At 35.2% G+C, this 22,224-nt stretch overlaps 1 protein-coding gene and 1 long non-coding RNA gene across 2 annotated transcripts in view; one reads left to right on the plus strand and one right to left on the minus strand.

Annotated features, from left to right (window-relative positions):
- LOC107203133 overlaps positions 1-20,799 on the plus strand; it is a 25,453-nt gene extending 4,654 nt beyond the window's left edge. Inside the window, exons 2-5 of the long non-coding RNA XR_001521004.2 lie at positions 6,418-6,643; positions 7,598-7,716; positions 13,690-14,805; positions 19,228-20,799. This is a non-coding gene — a long non-coding RNA (uncharacterized LOC107203133). The remainder of the gene's footprint in view (positions 1-6,417; positions 6,644-7,597; positions 7,717-13,689; positions 14,806-19,227) is intronic.
- IL1RAPL1 (interleukin 1 receptor accessory protein like 1) overlaps positions 1-22,224 on the minus strand; it is a 678,633-nt gene that overhangs the window by 253,308 nt on the left and 403,101 nt on the right. Inside the window, exons 4-5 of the mRNA XM_015624648.3 lie at positions 13,095-13,281; positions 11,841-11,994 (exon numbers count right to left, since the gene is read on the minus strand). Of these exons, the coding sequence (XP_015480134.1) occupies positions 11,841-11,994; positions 13,095-13,281 (341 nt within the window). The remainder of the gene's footprint in view (positions 1-11,840; positions 11,995-13,094; positions 13,282-22,224) is intronic.

The raw sequence follows: 22,224 nt of genomic DNA on the forward strand, positions 1-22,224 counted from the left end.
ATCTCCTCTCCTCTCCTCTCCTCTCCTCTCCTCGAATCTCCTCTCCTCGAATCTCCTCTCCTCGAATCTCCTCTCCTCTCCGTTTTCCAAGATTTTGGAAGATAAGAAGAGATTTCTTTCTGTTTAATGGTAGTCAGAAAACTGCATTCAAAGTTAATGATTGGGTGTGTGTTTGTGTTTAATTAAAACACTTGGATATTTATAATTAAAAAAACAAGAGGTAAAACTGATTTTAATAGTCATGTGATTATTGTTTTCATTAGAATAAGTAAAAAAAATCACCAAATGTCTCTTAGATGTAGATAAATACACTTTTCACTGTCTTCAAATATTTAGCATAACAGCCCACCAATCCAGTGCAAATTTTTTTTCTTTTCTCAAAATCCTTTACATACTACAGGTTTAGCACTTGATTGCCTTCTCTTTTAATGGCTGAAATTGCAGAAAACAAATTTCTTTCCATACTAACTTTCTGACAATGCTGAAAAGCATGGAAAAAATAAATACACTTCTTCTATGCATGTTGAAAATACAATCCACATCCTGAAAATTTGACTAGATTTTATCAGTTGCCATAAGCAAACAAGAATGAAGACCACCTCCAATTCAGCTTTTGAATCAGAATTGCATTACTTACTCTACTCATTTTATTTACTCTTCCATTATACACATGAGCAGAAACTAAAAGGACCTTCCACACATGTAGTTATTCACTCTGCAACTATTTATTTGTTAAAAAACCTCTCCTATCTGCCCACAAAATCCTTTTAAAATACCAAAAGTAAATTCATCATTTTTCTGTTGACTCTGTATAGGATTTTTAATCAAGTTAATGCAAGTTTTCTGCCCTTTGATACTATGAAGCACTCAATTTAATAAGGGAACCAAATCAGCTGTCATGTTTTCTTAGAGGAGTGACTTTGCTATACATCCAAAAACTGAAAGACAACTTTGAAGTCATGAAAGTCTTTTAATTTGGCCTGTAAGGCCCAACCCTCCTATAATTTGTATTGCTTGGGTTAGTTTCCTTTTTTAATAAAGTAGCATTTTTAAGAACTGCTGTTTTCAAAGGACAGTTCATAAAAAAAACCCCACTGATAGTTATGTGTCTTATGGAACAATTAAGTAAAAACAGGACTCTGAACTAGTCTTTAAAATATTTTATTCTGATTTATATATACTCTAGTCTAAAGGAAAACACCTTCAGTGCTTTATGCTTTCTGCCCACCCCCTAGCAGACACTTCTACCTGTATGTCTTTCTGAGTGGAATTTATAAATCCTTGTTCTCTCTGCTTTATGTGCATATCAAAACTACTATGACAGATCACAGAGATGTTTTTGAACCACATAGACAAGAAGACATCTAGAGCAGAAGACTACAGACATTAGCTTTTGAAAATATGAGATGTAATCTGCCAACTACCATTTATAATATATTGGAATAAGACATTACAGAACACATGCAAAACCATTTTGAAATGTCCTTGACTTTTCAAAAGCCAAACTAGATCTTTCAAGCATTTTTCTTCAGTCTTTTGAGCCTCTCTTAGTAAGTGAAATAGCTGCATAGGACTATTTCCTATTAAGTGTAGAGCTTTTCTTTTTGTGCACAAGAATAGGAAGAAAAATAGATGTTTTTCCTGTTGTGATCACATAATCTCCACTAAATGTCATATTATCCACATCTTGCAAGTGTCTTTGCTTCCTAAATCTCTGTTCCTGCCCTCACATTTATCCTAATAAACTGTCATTGTCCAAATGTAACAAAAAGTCTAGGTAGTGCTAGCTGTATGAAAATGACAAACAAGTCACCTAGCCTTAATTTTCCATTTTTCCTGGTGGTGTCAGAGCAGCTCCTCAGTAAACTGAATTTACTCCTAAAAATATAGATATTAAATTAAAAAAATAAAAATGCATATCCAACCCACACAAAGGAATGAGCCTATTTCTATTTAAATTAGCTTATCACAATGCATTTTTTGCCCTTTGCCTAGTTATTCATGAGTGACTTTTTGAATTCTGAACACTAGCTCAAAAATTTCCGAATAATGAATGGAATTGTTTTGAGGGAACAAAACACATGAAAGTTCAAAACAGGATGTCAGCAACACTCTGCCACTGCATGGAGAGGTGTCTGCTGGGCTGGAGGCTGTGGCCAGGTGGGAAGGTGACCACTTTGGCCCCGCAGGAGAAGGGGTCCCTGCTGCCTCCATCTCAGGGGATTCTTTTTGTGCTGCCTTTCTTCCTGAGGCCTGGGGAGACCTGAATTTTGGCAGATGGGTGTTTTGCTGGAGGGCAGGAACAACCAGAGCAGTGTTTGTGGGATGGCAGCATGGCCCCTCAAAGGTTCCTCCTGCTGCTGAACATCTCGGTGTGACACCAAGACCCAAAACGTGTTGCTGGTTTGTGGTTCATGGGGCAGGCTGGGCAAAGAGGTTTTGAGAGAGAATGGCCTGGACCACTGAAATCACAAACTCAGAGGCAATTACCAACCCCAAAATGCAAAGACAGGAACCTTTCAGTGGGAATACAGAGTCAGAGGGGGTAGCATGTTAGGACAGGTCCAGCATGGGATGCCATAAGGCAGCTGATGCTTGGACTCTGGTGCCAGGCTCAAAGCTGTGGAGGAACCAGATGTTCACAGCAAGTTGCACTTCTCTCTTGGATGTGCATGGAAGAGACAAGATTTCTTGGCAGAGCTACACGACAAGATAACAAAAATCACCTCTCTCCTCAGCTCTTTACCCACCTGGGCATTAAAGACTACTGATAGCAGCATTAAAATGCCCTGTTAGAAGATACATATAAGTACTGAACAGAAATAGGAGCTTAAAATAAATTTACCATCTCTACACTGAAGCATCATAACCCACCTACTTTCTAATAAAACATTTATTCTGTTTACAGCAGCTCTCAAACCAAAACCTTTGTTTTCAAAGAGGACTCATTTTTCTTTATATTTAGTTTGTGTTGAATTGAGAATAGTGAAGTATAAAAAGAAAATTTCCAGTTGGCTTGTCGTCACAATCATCACTTTCAAGTAAAGCACTGAATGAAAAAGGGCAACTTGGTGTTACATATGAAGCACAGTTCATTCTAATTGCCAAAATTATTCAAAACAGCAATATTTTAATAAAAACTCCTATACTTGTTTTGCACACTGTAGCTAGCTTAAAGAAATGCATGCTGTGAATCCATCCTAAGAAAACTTAAATACCATGAAATATAATAACAGTAATGTTGCTTTGGAGATATCAAGGTAAAAGCAGTATATTTTATTAGACCAACTGTATATTAAGCCCCTGAGATTTAAAGACAGCCTTGTACACCCTAAAGCTTGAACTTTTTTTTCCCCAGCTGTACATTTTGTTTAAAAAACAAATAATATTTCTGCTACAGATTTGTACTTGTCTGCTTTGAAAAGCTGACATGAATTTTTGCGCTGGTTTTATAACAAGGAAATATGTAGAGCCAGCTTGCTATTTCCAAAGGTTATAACCATAACAACCATGAAAACTTAAAGTAGGATTCATGTGATTTAGATGCCTATATTATAAATCTACATCTGAGTTTGTCAACTAAAGCCCTTGGATAGCCAAGAGATGGAAGTGGAACTCTGTAAAACTCGGCTCATCTGATGTTGAACACATTGGCATAAAAAGGATACCAATCACACCATGGAATTGCCAGGAAGAGCAGCCAGTTCATATAACTGGGTGTAAATATTAAACTTGGGTGGAGGAGTCTTACCTCTAGGAAAAAAAACACGCAACAGGTCATGTACTCACCATAAAGAAACTTTCCACAACTTGAGTAAAAGGGACTAGTGGCTCCATAAAGAGCTTGCTAAGGGCTGGGAATGTTCATTGTCATAGCAAGTATCTGGGGAAATATAATCCTCTTGTTGAACATGGGAATAATGAAGTGAGGTGAAACGGAATGATTTAGAAAGGGAGCAAATCTTCAAGTATCTTTCTACTCTAGTTCTCCCATCTTCACTTTGCTTAAAGAATGTGGAGGAAATTCACTGATTTATATCACTCCTCAGTCATGTTTCTATGAAGTTCTATCTAATATTTTTAAATTAATCCAGTTCTGGATGTGAATATAATACTCCGAAGCAAAGAGAAAAACTGCATTAAAGAAATGGGAAAATGTCATTTCTGGCTCCAATTTCTTTTTCATATACAAAAAATTATTGTGTGTTATCATGTTAACACAATAAAAAACAAAAAAAACAAGCTGGTGAGATTGCTTTTCTATATTAAGCTCTCAGATAGATAAGTAAAGTTTCAGAAGTTAAATTATTACAATTTTGATTTAGTAATTTCTATTCCCTTTTACATATCTTTAATTTTTAAACTTTTCAGATTAAGTACCCAAGAGCTATTTCTCTTGACTGCTCTTGAATTTTTGCTCTATACTTCCCAATAAATCAGTAGGTGCTTTATCAAAATTTATTCCAATGAGGACTGAAACAAACTGTTTACCAAAGTGAATAAACTGTGAGGAACTATAGTTTCAGACTTCAGGAATTAAAATCTGTACTTTATAGCCATATAGAAATAGATGGGAAGGTTTTCCTTTTATATTATGGTAAAAAATAATTTCATCTCTTGTTCATCCTCTTCTGGAGAGTCACTATGCAGCTACCCTGTGCTTTGCTTGTTACTATAGCATGAAGAAAGAATATTTAAATTACCTTTAGAAAATTTTTTCATTCATTAATTTAAAGAAATTGCATGACAGAATAACAATAAAACATCAGGGTGATTTGAAGAGCTGGATTTTTTAAAAATTGATTTAAATTTTTAAAATAACATTAGTTCTGATCTTTCATAACCAGAAAGTCAAAAGATGAAATATTGACCCTCTAAGTCAATGGGCAAATGGACACCAATCTCAGAGAAACCACGATTTCAGTCTTGGTTTACACTTGTAACAGAATTCCAAGTAAGGCCTGTTTCTTAAGTTTGGTATGCAGCATTTCTATTGTTTACATACTGTGATATTTTGGGTAACTGATTAATACTGTGAGACAACAGCATGAAAAAAAAGCCTTTTTTTTCCTTGGGGCTTGGTGATGGGGAGATGACAATATTTCTGCGGGTGTCAATACGCTTTAAGAGAAGTTACTCTTTTAATATTGTGGAATATATATTGGATAACTTCTAAATGATTTTGAGGCTACTATTCTGTTAACACACATAACCCCATGTGATATTGCTGCAGTTAAAATGAGGTGTCTTTCCTTTTCTTCTGTCAACAAAAATTTTCTGTGTCTAAAAACAATTGCAATGATTTCAGGTACATGTACTGTGGAATCTGAACATATGTCTTACCAATATAATTTTGCCTAGCAGCTCTGAACTTAAAACTTGCCTAAGCCATTTCAAAGACACTGAAAGCATTGGAAAATGATTTCCATCTTAAAGCCAAATATTCAGTTAGTCCAATTTTGTATAGACTTTTTAAGAATGTGTACAGATTATTTTTAGGATGGGGGTAACACAAGGTCCATATGCTATTGTACTGGCACATTTTATACTCTGGTTATTAAAGTACCATCCTGGGAGACCCCACTGTACATATAAATTATCTAAAGCACTATAACAAAAGCTTTGGAAATGCCAGATGCTCAGTTAGGACAGTGTTGGTGGATTTAACATACTCTAGGGGAACGTAAAAGTAAAATGAAGTCTTCTGATTCCGTAGCAATAACGTGAAACTAACATTAAATGTAATTTATCTACTTTTTAAAAGGTAGTTTAACAAGCATCTTGGGTGCCTTAACAACAGATTTATTTAATTTTGTGAGCTATTACTAAACTACAAGTTTATATGTCTTTTATGTCTTTAGTAGTCACTAAAATATTTTTGTGATAAACTTTTGCTGCAAATTCTTTCTCTCAGCAGAATGTAGTTAATCTTAACAACCTCACTGCACTGAACTGAAACAATCATCCTGGTAACAACATCCACTCGCATTGTTTTTATTTCAGTATTCTCATATGACTCATGAAGAAAGGGAAATTGACTCACACAAACAAACTTTCATTTTGGAATTGTCATTTCCCTATTTTTTTCCCCTCACTGATGTAAAAAACCAAATTTGTTTGGACTTATTATTTTACCTTAGTCTTTAACATTACACACAAAGCCAAAATTGAAAAAAAAAACATCTTCAGGAACAAAAAGTTAATATAAATTTAAAAAACATCAGGTTTTTAATAACACTTAGAAATAAGCAAACTTGTTGTAAATTTAACAACAGTATGCGCAGTAATGCATTGCATTTCTTGCATATTGTCCAATTTATTAATTTAATTTGAATTTTTAATTTTGATTATGGACTAAGATTTTTTACCAATTATTGACACAATGCCTAACTTTTACTGTCACTGGGCTGTCCCCAGGGAGTGCAGGACTCCAGCAGAAGTGATGACTGCATCATCAACTCGCGGCCACACCTGCTATTTTGGTAAATAACAGAAAAAGAGCAGCATCCTGTGCATGAAATAATGTATTGTCCAGAATGAAGAGCATATAAACACATCTCCCAAAGGGAGCAAGTTATTTGTCAGCTCTTATTTTAGGGAGAGAAAATTTTCCTTCTAAAGTCCATGGAGTCTGTTTTATTAGGTAAGTTTTGACCACCCTGCTTTGCCTATTTCTTTGAATTACTATCTAGAGGATCTTCCCTACTATCAGAGTTACTACCCTAACTGTGATAGGAATAATCTCTAATAATTAAAACTTGTCTTTGTGAGCATCCCCACTCAGCATATGACAAAGAAAGAAATGTCAAAAGGTCACCAGCAGCAGGGTTGAAAATTAATTTGGAATTTTTTTCACCCTTTAACTTTTGCATCTCTTCTTTGGCTAAACCAGCTGAAGCTGGTTTTCTAATTCATCATTTAAACTTATAACATAGAGTACATGACATCATCTGCTCTTCCTTTGAAGTAAAAACATAAAGCTTTGCTCACTGCTGTCTTCATATAAGTCTGGTTTTGAGTAACCCTCTAAACCCATTTATAATAAATATGTTAAATGAACATTTACAAGAGAATATTTTATCAAACATCAACTTAATGTTTTGATTATTATTACTCAAATTCACACAGGAAATTAATTTAGGCCCGTGCTTTCAGGTGCATTAAAATGATTGCACTATAAAAGAAAATCACTCATTTCTAATTTACAAAAAAAAAAAAATCATCCCACTCTTCAGACATAAATTTGTTAAACCTACAGAATTTAATGCATTTTAAAATGCTAGGTTAGTGTTTTGAACATGCTGCTTTCATAATGATTCTATTGTTTGCTTTATATTTCATTAGTCCTAGCACAGAATAATGGTAAATAGAACTTCTATCTGAGTATGTTCTGGAATTGAATTAAATAAATGATGAACAAAAGGAATGAACAACGGCTCTGATAATTATTAGGATCAGCTAAATCCTGGAGTCACTGGGTACATTCAATATAGTTCATATCAGTCATTAACTTCAGCAACCAAGCAGAGTCTGTGCTAAAGCTCTAAATGCTTACAGAACAACTCTCTTTGTTCTTTAATGCTTTTCTCACCATGAGCCTGCTAAAAAGAATGAGGAACATACTTATGGCACCCCTCTCTGCATTCTGATATATTGAATGAGAAAGAGCAGCACACCTGGAAGAAATTGAAGCCAACATTTTTGGGGAAAAAAATGGTGAGCATTTTGTCTTACACATTTAAAACACAGTCCACTTAAAGCAGGCTATAACCTTCCAAGTATGTGTGTATGTGTCCCTTTTTTTTGTTTGTTTGTTTGTTTTTTATTCACAATATATAGTGGCTAGCTGTATGTAAAAGATCCACATTTTCGAGCTGTGAGGCCAGGTATATACCTAGAGGTATATAGGTTCAATTATAATTATTTCTTCATACTATATATTTTTACAGTGATCAGCTCTAAAAATACATACATACATGTAGTTATTTAGGATTTCCCATTATGCTAATGATGACTAAATCTGTCAGAAAGCAAAAGAGCCAAAACTAATTCAACATAACCCACACTTTAGGCATCATAACTGAATGAGAAAAATTTAATTCCTTTTATTTTTTTTTGTTTAAAAAAAACCTAAAGATGAAAAAAGTAATGGGTTGAAGATGGAAAGAGTAAACTGGCACTTTCAAGATTGTTGCAAAAAATTTGTTAAACCAAGCGGGCTGGATTTAAATATTAAAAATATTACTCTATCAATTTATTACTCCTCTAGCTTGATTGTAAACATTCTGGAACATGTAAATCTGAAATTGTGCTTATTCCAGCAGAAGTTCTTCCTAATTCAACTAATCATTGAATATAGAATACAAAGGGTATCTGTGAGGAAGGGCTTCAGGATTAAGAACTCACTGATCAGCTCTGATTCCATCTTCAAGGTACAAGGTTTTCTTACTTTTGACAGAATGGAAAAAGCATTTTAATACTTAAAATTAAAACAGAATAAGTAAAGTTCCAGCTGCAAGCCAAGGCTGATGGGGTCTGTTTGCTTTATGATGTTCATGATGGAGAACTCTATGTTATTGCAGTGGGGATGGGTATATTCCATCTCAGACACAGGCTGGACTTCCTTGGACCTGAAGTAAACCCTTCAAAAGCAGAAAGAGTTTGCAAAAGCCTCGGTACTATAAGTTAAAAAAGAATATTATTAAACCTGATATTTAAATAAGCCACTGAAGGAAAGTATTTTTGAGCCACGTTGTTCACTATGACTAAAATAACAGCATACTTTTTTTTCTAATAGGATTCTTTTTCCCAATACTAAACACACTCTTAATTATGTCAGACAGCAGGTATGCCTTAATTAAAATTCCACATATAAAATAAAACCTCTTAATCTGAAGTATAAAAGTCTACAAATGACTGCACATTGTGGGACATTTTAAAATGTGTAGTTGCATAACCACAAACCAAAAAAACCACCAATTATACTTTTTAGGTGAGTATTTTGATTAGTTACAAGCTAAAATAATCAACGTATAGTTTTTGTTTTGCAAAACAGGGAATTTCTAGGTCCTGTCTCAGAACAATAAAGAAATTGATTCAAAATACTTGGACAATAATATTTTTTTCAGCGTGAGATACAGATCTTCAAAAAAAAACTAAGTTTACACTATGATCAAAGAAAAAAACCCCAAAAACCTGAAACACAACAAACAAACAATGTAATAGTTGTTATTGCAAAGATGTACTGTAAACATGGACCCAAGGTGGCATTGAGTGCTTATACTTTAAGCTAAAAAGGACAATTTTTTTTTTCATTTTTTAAAAAGAAAGGAAATGATCTTTTTTCCATAGCTTAGGGGTTTTCAACTGCTATTCTTAGAAGAGATGGATACTGTCTATTAAGTGAGTTTTGTCTTTTTCAAAATATCTGAATTCCCTTCTTATTTTTCAGCTTTAATGATAAATCAGAATATGAGCCATTCCTTGTTTCAGTATGAGGAACACAGATATTTAAGGTGCAAAGCACAGAGGTTATCATAACAAGAATATACAACACCAATATTGAAAAGAACATGTTTATAATTACATCCATAGTTAATAATCTGTAAGAGCAGCAGGTTTCCCTAAAAGAGAAAGCAATTCTGACAAAATCCATTGTGTAGGAGAAAGAAAAAATCCTTAAGTGGTGATTGCCCACAGCTGCCTGGAGATGTGGTGAGGAATAGGTGTAACAAAAATTAGTACTGTGGGTGAATCTATCTGCTTGTTCTGTTTATTCACATAATATTATGAAGATAATATGATGACCCATAGTACTACTAAAGGAGTTTGTCCTTAAATTTGCTGGGGTTTGCAGAGGTGGAGATGGAAAAGTTCTATTCCTATGAATTCATTCATTTTTAGCACATCAAAATCAGCCAAGTCTCTTTCTGTCTCTTTCTAGTTAAATATTAAATACTGAACTCCTACCTACACTACAAGTGATGAATTACATTTTTTTTAAAAAAAAACTATTCCTACAAATAGTAGCATGAGTCTGATTCCAAAGCTTTTTTTCCTTCCTTTTTTCTGTCAGTATGTTGAAATACTTCTGTGCAGTGGAGCACCAACCAAAGGGACAGAAGGGATCACTTAATAATGCAGTAAATACATACTCTTGAAATCCAGGTATCAAATATTGCAAAAGGTAATTGACATTATTCTGGTATAAATCACACACTTGAAGAATCTTTCTCTGCTCTCTTTATAACAGAAGCAATCAAAAAGAGTATATGGACGTTTATTATGAGGTTAATCACTCAACAGTAATTGCCTATCTGTACTGACCAAATAAACCAATGCTGTACATCATCAAAGAGGATTCTGGTTATTGAGTTTAAATACATATGATTGATTACTTGAGTCTCCCAAAACAACATCAACAATTTGATTTCCAGACACTTCCAGCAGTGGAAAATTGCATTCCCAATTGATTATCATTTCTGTTAATGTGGAGGGAAAATGTGATGCTGTGAAAGAGAAAACAAACTTTTCACCACTGAGGGAAACTGTTGCAATTCAACCTAATGCTTAACATAAGAATGTTACTAGTTGTTGCTGTGCCTCAGATTTCTATATTAGACAAAAAAATGATCAACAGCCCACCTAATTATTCTGGAAGTCTTGTTTCTTGGCTTACTAGATATTTTGAGGGTGCAAGAACTTATACATGCGAGCCTCCTTGTCAACCATATGGATCTAGTTCACTTCTAAGTTGCCAGGAAAATCCTCATTCTGCCTTTTTTTAGGAAATATACCATGAAACTACATGGAATTACATAGTTCATGAGGTACTCCTGACTTCCATTGTAATCCTGGAATTGTGAAAGCTCATTTTTTTCCCTTACATGTATGTTCAGCTATATGCTTTACATAATTGTAAAATGGAGGTTAGAGGTCTGGTGAGAAATTAAAAACTAAATGGACCATTCTTAATGTTGTTCTGCTGCTATGGATGTTACTATTACAGCATAAGTTTTGTTTTCATTGATAATGGATTTTAAATACTGATCTGGTAGTTTTAAAAGCAGGTTATGTTAAATGCATTTTATGCAATTTCTGTTTGCTGAGTTATAGAGTTTATTCATGTTACATAATTACTAAGTGGAACTTAAATACTTCAAAATGTTTTCAAAGCCAAGACTAAATGGATTAAAAATATAATCAAACTAATGCAAAATAGATTAATTGGTAACCACAGCACGTGACAGTTGAGATCAGAAAGTTCTTGAACTATGAATTAGAGAAAGTGGGGAGAGAATAACAGAGGGAAAATTCTCCTGTCCCTCCTCATGTGCTGCTCAAGCACCTGTCACACACTTGCAATGGTCTCACTGGGACAGAGTTACTGCTCTTGGGTTGTGGCCACAGCTGTTCTCATGTTCAAAGACAATTAGAGCTGGTACTGTGGAGTTATTGCTACATCTATTTTATGTCCCAAGTAATTTAATCACATGGCAGAGTATGCTAGACATAGTGTTTTGGGGTTTTTTTTCTGTAAGAGGTCATGCTTTCTGAATTTATTTGTTCCTTGACCACATTTTCCACTAAAAAAAAACAAAACAAAACCAAAAAACCAAACAAACCGAAAACAAAAACCCACACCACGAACAACCCACAGGCTTTTGGAACAGAACAAAACTCAGACTTGTCAAGGTATTACAGATACCACTGCGAAGTATTCAGGACAGTTTTAATGAATCAACCATTCATACCTAGGCACACAAAAAATACACAACTTGAACCATAATATTCAGTGGGTTTTTTTCTAAATATAAGAGATAGAAAAAGTCTGAAATTACCTGTAACTGTCAACTCTGTAGTTCTTCTGACAACAAAGAATCCATATTTTAGCTCACAAGTGTAATTTCCAATGTCATCCTCTCTAACTTCCCGAATGACAAGAGTGTCCTTTTTGAACACAATACTTGATCTCCATGTCTTTGTCTTGCATTCCTGTTTAAAGACAATATAAAACTTCAGGGATTGTGTTCTTACACTTGAAATGAACCACTGTGGACAATACAGCCCAAAGTCAAGGTGGCTAGGCAAGAGCCCAGGATAGCTATAAATGTATATAAACTAAATATGTAAAAACCCAGTCTATTCAGATGTTAGCTAAAATTAATTTTATCGCCTGATTTGATATTTATGCCTCTGGTTAGAAAAGGGAGTTGATTCCTTTGGTGTTCTTTGTTGTTTTTTTTTAACAGCTGCTGAGTGGCTCATATTTAATTTACTTATTTAGCTTTACACTTATGTCTGCAATCTATGACTTTTATATTACCAGCCACTCAGGCTTCAGGGGAATTTTTTTTTTTCTTTGTAATTCATTTTAAAAATTATATTTAAAAACTGTAGAGAAAGAGAAGATGAGAATGAAGAGATATAAGGGTGTTATATATCTCTTTCTAAAACCATCTTAGAATCAAAGCTTTCTGGACCTAGAAAAATTGCATTCTTAATCTGAAAAAGCATTTTATTACAGACACAAAATCCAAGATGAGAATAAGCAAATAGTTGGCTACATTTCTCCTACCTTAGATATACTATCAGTTAATTTGGACATTTTCTTTCTGGGCCACAAAATTCAACTTTTTACATAGCCCAGTCTCGTATAGCATAATTAATTCTACTGCATTTCCCACAGGCAACACCACTTGCAAGAACTTGGCCCTTAAGTAATGATCTAGAAAACATTACACAGTATTGAAATAAATGTATTGAAAAAAACAATATATTTGCAACTATAACCTTAAGTATGTTAAAAACACGTAGAAACTGAGATTTTGGTAGTATTTGCTGAATTTTATGCTGCAAAACTAAGCTGTTTATTCAGGTAAAGAATACATTGATATCACATACGGTTAACTAAAGGAAGCATTTGAATTTCTCAATTAGCTCATTCTTTTCTACCATTGGTCCTGTTGCTTTTTCTTGACAAAACTAAAAACAACTCAAGCTTCATAATTTCACATTTTCACATTTTGATCAAGAGAATCATAAAAACATTGAATAATATATATTTGAAGGTATAAATCTCTTGTGTTCCTTACCTTATACCACAGAATTTCAGGCTCCCTAAATGGAAATAAAAAATCCTCAATTTCAGGACATGAGATTTCCTTGCTTTTGCTAAGTTCAGCTTTTTCAAAATATTTCATCTTTGAATTGTAGCAGAGTCCAGTGTCATTTTCACCCACCGTCAGCGAAATGGACACTTTCATGCAGTAGGTTGAGTTTCTGTAATGCAATAAAAATAGAAAGAAAAGTCTAATAAATTGGAACTTGAGCAACACATCAAGAGCCACATATTCATCAGTGATGAGTATGCCCTAAATGGGGAGTGGTAATGTTTTACAGACATTAATTAAAAAGAATCTTGTGATTTGTTATAGAATGAGGGATGTTTCTGTCTAAGTCACTGCCAGTTTGTTGACCACACTCTTCAATGCCTGTACTCCCAGGACAAAATTTTCTGCATTACCTACAGACTTCATGAGCTTGTGTTCTCTCCTGAAACTAGTTACTACCTCTGTTTCTGGGTGTTGGTAACTGGGACAGCTAGAGACATTCCACTATGTGATTCAATCAGGCAAAAAGGCAAAACCGCTTGAAATGATTTTATAATTTTTTCATTTGAATTTCCAGGTGGGGAGCAAATGAGAGTATAAATGAGTTGAGTACTCCCTGGGAGGACACTGTGATGGTGTAAGACTTCTCTCCTACTGTTCTGTAAATGCATTTTACCCCTGGCCTTCTGACGGAGGGTCCTGCAGTGAGCACTGAGGAAACATTCACCTCCTTATCATCGTTCTCATCCTCTATAAGCTGATTGCTTATTTATAATGGACTTGTATCAGACATGGCAGAATCTCAAAGATCAATTTCCTAGTATCTGATTCCTTTTCCTGTTCAATAAGAGGGGATAGAAATACTTAAGAATAAAGAATAAGAAAACTTAATTCAAAGAACTCTACAGTTCAGAACTCTACAGAAAATATAGCCTTGTAAGTAACTATCAAATTAGAGAGTGGTCTTAGAAATGTAAATTTTTGAGCAGAATGACCCTTAGCTATCAATCTAATTCATGGACTTGTAGGGAAAACAAACACAAAATTATTTCCTTTTAATGAAGAAGCAAGTATAATTTGTTACCATTTGTGAATTTAGCTGTATAAAGCAAATAAAGTTGTTCAAGCTTTTTGCAAATCAAATGAAGGATACACTGAATATGGATCACTCTTGCTGCATTTAAGCTGGTAAGGAGCCAATTACCATTCTTACCTGTACATACAATTGAAAATCACTCACTTTTTAAGGAATACTTTTTCATTATTGTAAATTATGTTATTTTTCCATTATGGTGTTATTTGGAATATTTTATTTATTTGTTTGTTTATCATGTGTCTTTGAAATATCATAAAAAGTCACTTAATTCTGTTTTTCCAAATTGGTAAAATGCTTTTTCTTTTTCTTGGAAGACTCATTTGTTGGAAACAGGTTCTGAACAATTCATCAAACTCTGAGTTTTAAGACTAAACTAGATGGAATTGTCCTGTTATTGGAAGACAGGAACAGTATGTAAGAAGCCATTTGGCTATGCAACTTTCACATTTAAATATTTTCTTTGATTCTTCCCTGTGTGTTTAACCATCAGTTTTCATCATGCTACTGAATTTAATTATTTATGTATTTCTAGAAGGACATGGCAGGGGAAAAAAAGGGAGGACATTTTACTTTCTTCCCAGTCTCTGAAGAAGCAAGGTTAGTAAAATTTTTGCATAGGCATCCTTCAATATTCAGAGTGAATTTTTCAAAAATTATGATTAAATGTTTTGATGTACTAAAGAACTCTGTTCTGCAACAGTGACAAAGTCAATTGCCAGAGACAGAATTTTGTCTGAGGCACATCCAAGTTTCCATCGCAACAGCAGATCCTTTAGCAGATGCAGCTAAGGCTTCCTGCTCCATCAGAGAAGCATTTTGGAAATATTTCAGAATGTTTAAATTCATTGTTTAAAGTGGATCTTTCTAAACTGTCAGATACAAGGTACTGAAAAAATTTTGGGTGGGTTTTTGTCAGTTGAGTTCTCTAACTGAATTTTCTTTCAGAAGCTCAAAGAATTATTAAAACAACCCACAGTTCCAGATGCCCACTGGTGACACAGACTTCCTTATTTCAATTCTAAATACTAACTGCACTGTCTCAGTTTTTTCTGACTCATCTCATGCTCTGTGTCAGAAACCAAGGCTGTTGGGATGAAACAAAACCCAAAGAGGTGGGTACAGAAGGCAGAGCAACATCAAGAGTATGTGAAAAGAAAGCCAAGAAAATGGACTCACAGCGCAGACAGAGAGAAAGAAAATTAAATAGTCCCTAGGTAGGAATGAAGAAGAAGAAAGAGGGGATGAGTTTGCTGATTACAGCTAGAGAATGAAGGTTACAGTAGATGTCAATCCTCTGAGGCAACAGAAAGGGTAGCAGGCAGCAGAGCCCTCTGGAGCATGCACATACTGCAGGGGGTAAAAATGCTCATGTGTTAGAAGCAAGAAAGTTTTCCATACGTCTCTTACTAGAGGGACCAGATATGAAGTAAATAAAAGAAGTAAAAAACCCTACAACATGAGTTTAAGGGATTTTAAAAACTGGTATTTGCTAAACTAACTGTGCTTTAACTCACTTATCACATGATACCTTTGGGGTGTTTCTTTTGTTTGTTTGTTTTCCTTTTTTTTTTTCCTGAACATGGTAATAAGAAGAGGTGAAAAATTACTAAATTATTTTTTTCCTATTCTACTAGTCACAAATATTCACAAGTATAAAATTAGCTAGAGCCTTTTTGTACATAAAAGTGAAGGTTTACGCTTTCATCTGTTATTCAATAGATTTTCAAGTGTTAAAATAACGACATCTAAAAGTAAAAAATACAAAAATAGGATGAAAAAAGCTGTTTGGCAGTTTTTATTTAAGACAACAAACCCATTAAATTTATCTTAAAGTTAAAGGAGCTGGTTTGTTAGAGAGAAAAGGAGAAGAGGAGACACAAGGAGGAAAATGGATGAGAGAACACACAAAGAGCAAGAATAGCTTCTTTGAACTTTAGCTTTTGCAATATTCCCATCTACATTTAAAGGAGTTTCTTTGAGAATTAAGCATTTAAAGCATGGTTTCTTTATAAATACATCTCTAAAATGGGTCTGATGGGTTTGCACCTACAAAATTCTGGGTTTTTTTTCCTCAGAAAAAGATCTGATGTAATTCTCAGCCTCTAGCCTCACCAGAGAGAGCTCATTGAAAGATTCATACAGCTCAGTACCATCCAGGCAGCATCCCTCATCATCCCTGCTCATGACAGAAGGGAAAGTGAGACTATTCCTGTTACTTCTCCACTCTGGTGCTTTGCCATTTTACTATTTACTAGAATAAAAACACTGGACAGCAAACAGGAGGCCAGAAAAATCTCTCTTATGCTTCTCCTCATGATACAAAGTCAGAAAGTAACTTTATTTCCGACTAAGCTGGAAAACTAACTTAATTTCCAGTTCCTGCAGAAATGGACATTTAAAAGAAAGTCTGAGAAAACTCTTTCCTTTGCAGTTATATTTTAAATTTTAATAAACAAACTTAGCCATTGATGCCCATATCCACTTTCTATCAATGGTCCATCACATTTCTGGGGAAAACTTTTGTTGACTTCATTAACTAGTTTTTTCATGATTTTGCCAAGACAATTTTGCCCTTTTTCAGTCCAAGTAATTTCTGTTACATTTATATGGATGACTGAAAGCTGGAGAGGAAAGAACTCATTCAAGACAGAAACAAAAACACCTTCCTAATAATCAGCTCGTGCTCTTGGCCTGTGGCCCCAAAGGCTCTTTGTGAACTTTTAAACTTTCATACAAAACTTTTTAAAGCCTCTACATAGCAGCAGGGTGTTTTGAGGACATGCCTGAGGCTTTGGGCACATGGTGAGGGAGAAAGGCCAGGGTACTGCAGGGCAGCCAGGATAACTCTTGTCCACTGAGGTCCCCTTGCTGGCAGGATCCGATGGCCCCAGCAGGTCACTGCCCCCCCAGTGGCTTCTGGAGCATTCATTCAGGAAATCAATTGACAAACTTTATATACAGGATTCTCTTTTATTGGATTTGGGTTTTGTTTGTTATTTGGGTTTTTTTGTTGATTTTTTTTCCCTCAAGCTCTGGAATGGCTGACTCCCACACTCGCTGGCTGTGATATCTGAAATCACAGATTGCCTTTTCCACAAAGCTTCCAGAGCCAACAAAGCTGCAAGTGCTGGGGCAGAGCTTCAGGCATGGGGAAAGGAGAAGAAAAGTGGAGGGAGATGGACAGAAGCCGGCTGGAATTTTCCTCTGTGCCTTAGAAATTTTCTGCTGCTTCCATACCCTGGGGGGCCGACCCAGTTTGGAAACTGCTTTTGACCTCAATTGAATTACATAAGCACTGATTTCTTCCCTCAAGGGTCACCTAATTATGTGCTTGATACTATGAAATAACCCAGTGCACACGAGCCTCCAGGACTATTTGAATATCAATACTCTGCAAGATACTTGTTTCAATGGGTTTGAATTAGACACACCAAGGTATTGTTCAGTTTTAATGCCTGCTTCCATCCTTGGAAGCCAAACCTTCACATTTTATCTTTTTCTGACACAAGTGGTATGCACTGCCATCCTGAGTTTCCCCTTCACTCCAAACCTGTCAAAAGAGAATGTCAAAATGCAAAGTCTAACTGCATTAGAATAATGCTTTCCTTGTGTAAGAGGTAGCTAGAGACTGATATGAAAGGCCTTTGATATTCTAAACAATAAAAATTAAATAAAAATTAACCTTTACAAAGGAAATTAAATTTTCTCATCCTTATAATATTCTAAAGCTTCTTTTTTTGGGTAAACTAGAAAAAAGACATGCAAATTTTTATGTTATTGATTTTTCTGTATGATCTCTGTCTTTTTTAATGTCAAAGTGAAACATTTCTTTATGAGAACTGGAATCAATCTGATATTGATTTCCACAATTTAATAAAACTTCACTTTCTTAGAACAAAATATTCAAAAAAAAATTTGAAAATACCCTTAATTATGAGCTTGTACTGGCATTTACATTGAAGGCAAAATTACATAAAATTAACTCGTTTCCCTAATTTCCCCATAAAAAATTTTCTTTCACATTTAGGCTTCATTTCAGATACTTTAAAAGAAAAAAGTCCATAATCTTACTGTACAGTTATAAAAAAATATTCCTATAATGTAACTCTGTCTGCACTCCTAGAGTATATGAATATAAATCAAAATAAATTTTATTTGAAGCTAAAGATTCCTTACAGAGAACGTGTGCCTACAAGTCTATACATACGTGTCTATAAACCACTCATATAGGTATGTTGTGGATTCCAATTATTGTAAAACTAATACTAGAGGTATGTGATTCAAGAAGGTTACTATATAAAAATTTTAAAAGCATATTATTAGTATACCTATATGTTATTTAGCATGAGAAAATTTCAGTTTTAAAAATAACTTTCTATTCAAATATTTGGTATCAGAAATTCAGAGAATAGCACTTATGGATTCCAGGTAAAAATGTTAGAGAGAGTTAAAAAGAATAGTAATAAATCAAAAAAGCATTGTACTGCGCAAGGCATATAGGGTGAGTAAAATATGAATTGCCACTAGTCTAAATTTAATTGCACATTTGATGTTTTAGTGCTAGTTACAAATTTAGTGTTAAATTAGCTACACATTTCAGCAAGGCTTCCCATTATAATTAGTGAAGACATTTTGGGCCAGTGAATCATAAAGTGTTAGAATGGAGATGTGTCAGTATGATACTGAATGTTTTCACTACAGCAGATCAATGTATATTCCCAGAGGAGACAGAAGTATGAAGAGCTGTGCAAAAGTGTACCTTTACAGATGAAAATCCCTTTAGCTTTCAACAAACTGCAGTAGGGAGATAATACCATAGCATGAAATGCCTCTAGGTATACTATGTGCTCGTAATACAGGAGATGATGGCATTTGCTTTTTCTTGGGAACCAATGATCCTGAGGAAGAGTAATTTTTATACCCTTACTTAGCACCATATGCCAGAATAGCAGAAATGCCTCTTTCGAAAATTACAAGCTAATAGAGTTACATTATTCCCTCCATTTCTTTCATTTTTAGAATCACAAAATGCTTGAGATCAGAAGGGAAGTCTGGATGTGGTCTTGTCCAACCCCTCTGATCGAGGACAGCCACTTAGATCTGCCTGCCCAGGAGCGTGTTCAGACTGCTTTTGAATACTGCCAAGGATGGAGACTCCACAACTTCCTGGGCAATCTGTGCCAGGGTTCAGGCACCCTTATGATGAAAAGTGTTTCCTGATGTTCAGATGGAATATTCTGTATTCCAGTTTGTGCCCATTGCCTCTGGTCCTGTCACCAGGCAACGCTGAAAAGAGCCCGGCTCTGTCCTGTTGGCACCCTCCCTTCAGAAATGTTTATCTGTCAGCGAGATTCTCCTGTGCCTTCTCCAGGGCAGAGTCTCAGCTCCCAGCCTGTGCTCACAGAAGAGATTCTCCAGTTCCTTTATCATCTTCATGCTTCTTCATGGACTCTCTCCATGCTTCTCTTGCAACAGTGGCTCTGGAACTGGACACTGCTCCAGAGGCCTCACCACTGCAGAGTAAAGAGGAAGGGCCCCCTCCCTTGGTGAGCTGGCAATACTTTGTCTAATGCAGCACAGCTCGTCAGTCACCTTTTTTGTTGCAGAGGCACACTGCTGGTTCATGTTCAACTTGGTTTTCACCAGAACCCCCAAGTGCTTTCCTTCAAAGCTGAATATATTTTTGTTCATAGAACATCTGTTTTCTCCATGGTTTTTCGCTCACAGGGGATGGAGGGGAACCATTAAACAAAAATGTACTTTTCCCAAGTATTATATAAAGAGGACAGAAAAAAAAAAATAGGGTTGGTATGAGAATTACTAGAAAAAATACAGACTTTTTGAAGGTAGAGGTCCTTAAAATTACATCTACTGTATGGTACACCAGCAGCTGTGCTTCTGTGTTCAGGAATTGAGTGTTACTACATCCTGATGACTCAGAAGGTCAACAAATACTGGAATGTCTTCATCACCAAATCATCCCTTTTGGAAATTCAACTGGCCTTCTTTTATAGTACTAAAACAGAAAACATTGAAAATGCAGTTCTGCTAAAAGGTTTCTCCCTTGTTCCCTCTCTGCTTGATGAACTCACACAATTCTCAGATAAAGACAAATCCTGTCATTCAGTTGCAAATGCTAAGTTAGTTTTCTGTTCAGCTGTCGAGCAGATGCATAAAGAATATCCCATGAAGGTATCTGTCTTGTTTCTGAGTGATTAGATATTTATCTGTTGCTAACTCTGCATGAGTGTGTTATTCCCTGAACAGAAAAGTTACTCATTAATGGTAGATATGGACAGAGATATCCAACAAATACAACATTTATTATAGATATTAGAAGAATGGCATTTGTGCATGAATAAGAATCTCTTGAAAATATCTCCATAACTCTTTCCCATATCTACCCAGTAAAAATGGGAATACATAAAGAAATGATCACATTTATTAGGTTCAATGTTTCCTAGCATACTGATGACACTTTTCCAGACTCCTAAAAATTCTCTAGTGGGATCTGATCTCATGACAATTCCGAGTGAAAAAAAACCCTAAATTGTTCCCAGAATTATGACTTCTACCTTTGTTTAAAAAAAACCCCAACCAAACAAAAATAAAAAAAACAAAACCAAAAAATAACCAAACAAAAAAAAAACCCCACCATATGCCTCCCCCCACAAAAAACCCAAACAACCCCCTCTCAAAAAAGCCCCAACCCCTACAGTTTTAGTTATACTTATTTTACACCCTCTTTCCTGAGAAGAAACAATTCAGATATCAGTCTTCCTCACCAGTCACAGTATTAAAAGGAAGACAGTAGTATGACATCTCAGTAAGAGCTGTGTGGAAACTGAGCCAGAACTCAAAAGAAACCAGCATTTTTCTGCAGAAAAGTCAGCCTTTGGAAAAGCTGCTTCTGCTGCTACTAAAGCAAAATTTAGAAATGTACAAGAATTTTTATGAAATTTATACAGCTGAAGACCTCAGAGGAAGTCCTGAATTTCCAAAGGCAGCAGGATTTGAAGGAATAAATAAATAAACAAAGGGATATAACTCAAACTGGATTTGTCCTTCATTTGAGGACCATAAAGGACACAGGAAACTTAGGTATTAACTATTTTTGACTGTGCTCATATAAACAGCTTTACCTCAAAACAGTTTCCAAAATTGCCTCAGTGTGATCTGTAACAACGTAATAAACATTTTATTTCACTCTAATTTTGAGCTCTAAAATGTGATTCTGATACCCTTCAGGCTGTAGCTGAAGATCAGAGTTATGAAAGCTCAGGCAATATAAACCAGTATTTGCACTATGTTCATATCAACAGCATCCCTGAAGACAAACATGGATGGGCAAGCAAGGACTTCCACCCACCCGAGCTACCAACTCTGCCCAGCCTTGAAAGTGTTCTCAGTTCAGCCTCCAGAGCTTCTATTCAGTTTATACTTCTGCCCTTAAATGTACTAAACACCAGCTTTATGTCCATACAGTCAAGGGAAATTATAGAAAAATAATCATCTTTACAGAGAAGAAAGAACTCAGTGAGCCATTTTAGGTAAACATTATTTGAGGATCTTTAGAAATATTCTATTGAGGAGGCTGGAGGGACACACTCTTTTTGTAAGGCTTTCAACGCCTGAGTTGTAACCCCGTGCTAAAGAATTATTAATTCCTTTGTTCTACAGAATCCCCAAATAAATTAATTCTTGTTTTCCTCAGCATAAAACCAGTACCTTTGCTCCTAATGTCACATTTCCATCTCCAGTGACTTAGCCTAAGTACAACACAACACATTTGAGAATTCAGCAGACTCAAGTTTCAAGTATATGAAATTATAGTATTATTTGTCCCATGTTATTATCTACCACCAAGGTAAACAACTCTGATGTGACAAATGAAAAGCTTTCAGAGGCATTGGCTGCCCAAACAACAGAGTGTGAGGATAAGGCACAGGCAGGTGCCAGACACTACAGCTATATATCTTCATTTCTTGATTTAGCTTTCAAGCTTGCTGCTACGTG

This window comes from Parus major, chromosome 1, assembly GCF_001522545.3.
Source record: "Parus major isolate Abel chromosome 1, Parus_major1.1, whole genome shotgun sequence".
In the NCBI taxonomy this organism is placed as follows: domain Eukaryota; kingdom Metazoa; phylum Chordata; class Aves; order Passeriformes; family Paridae; genus Parus; species Parus major.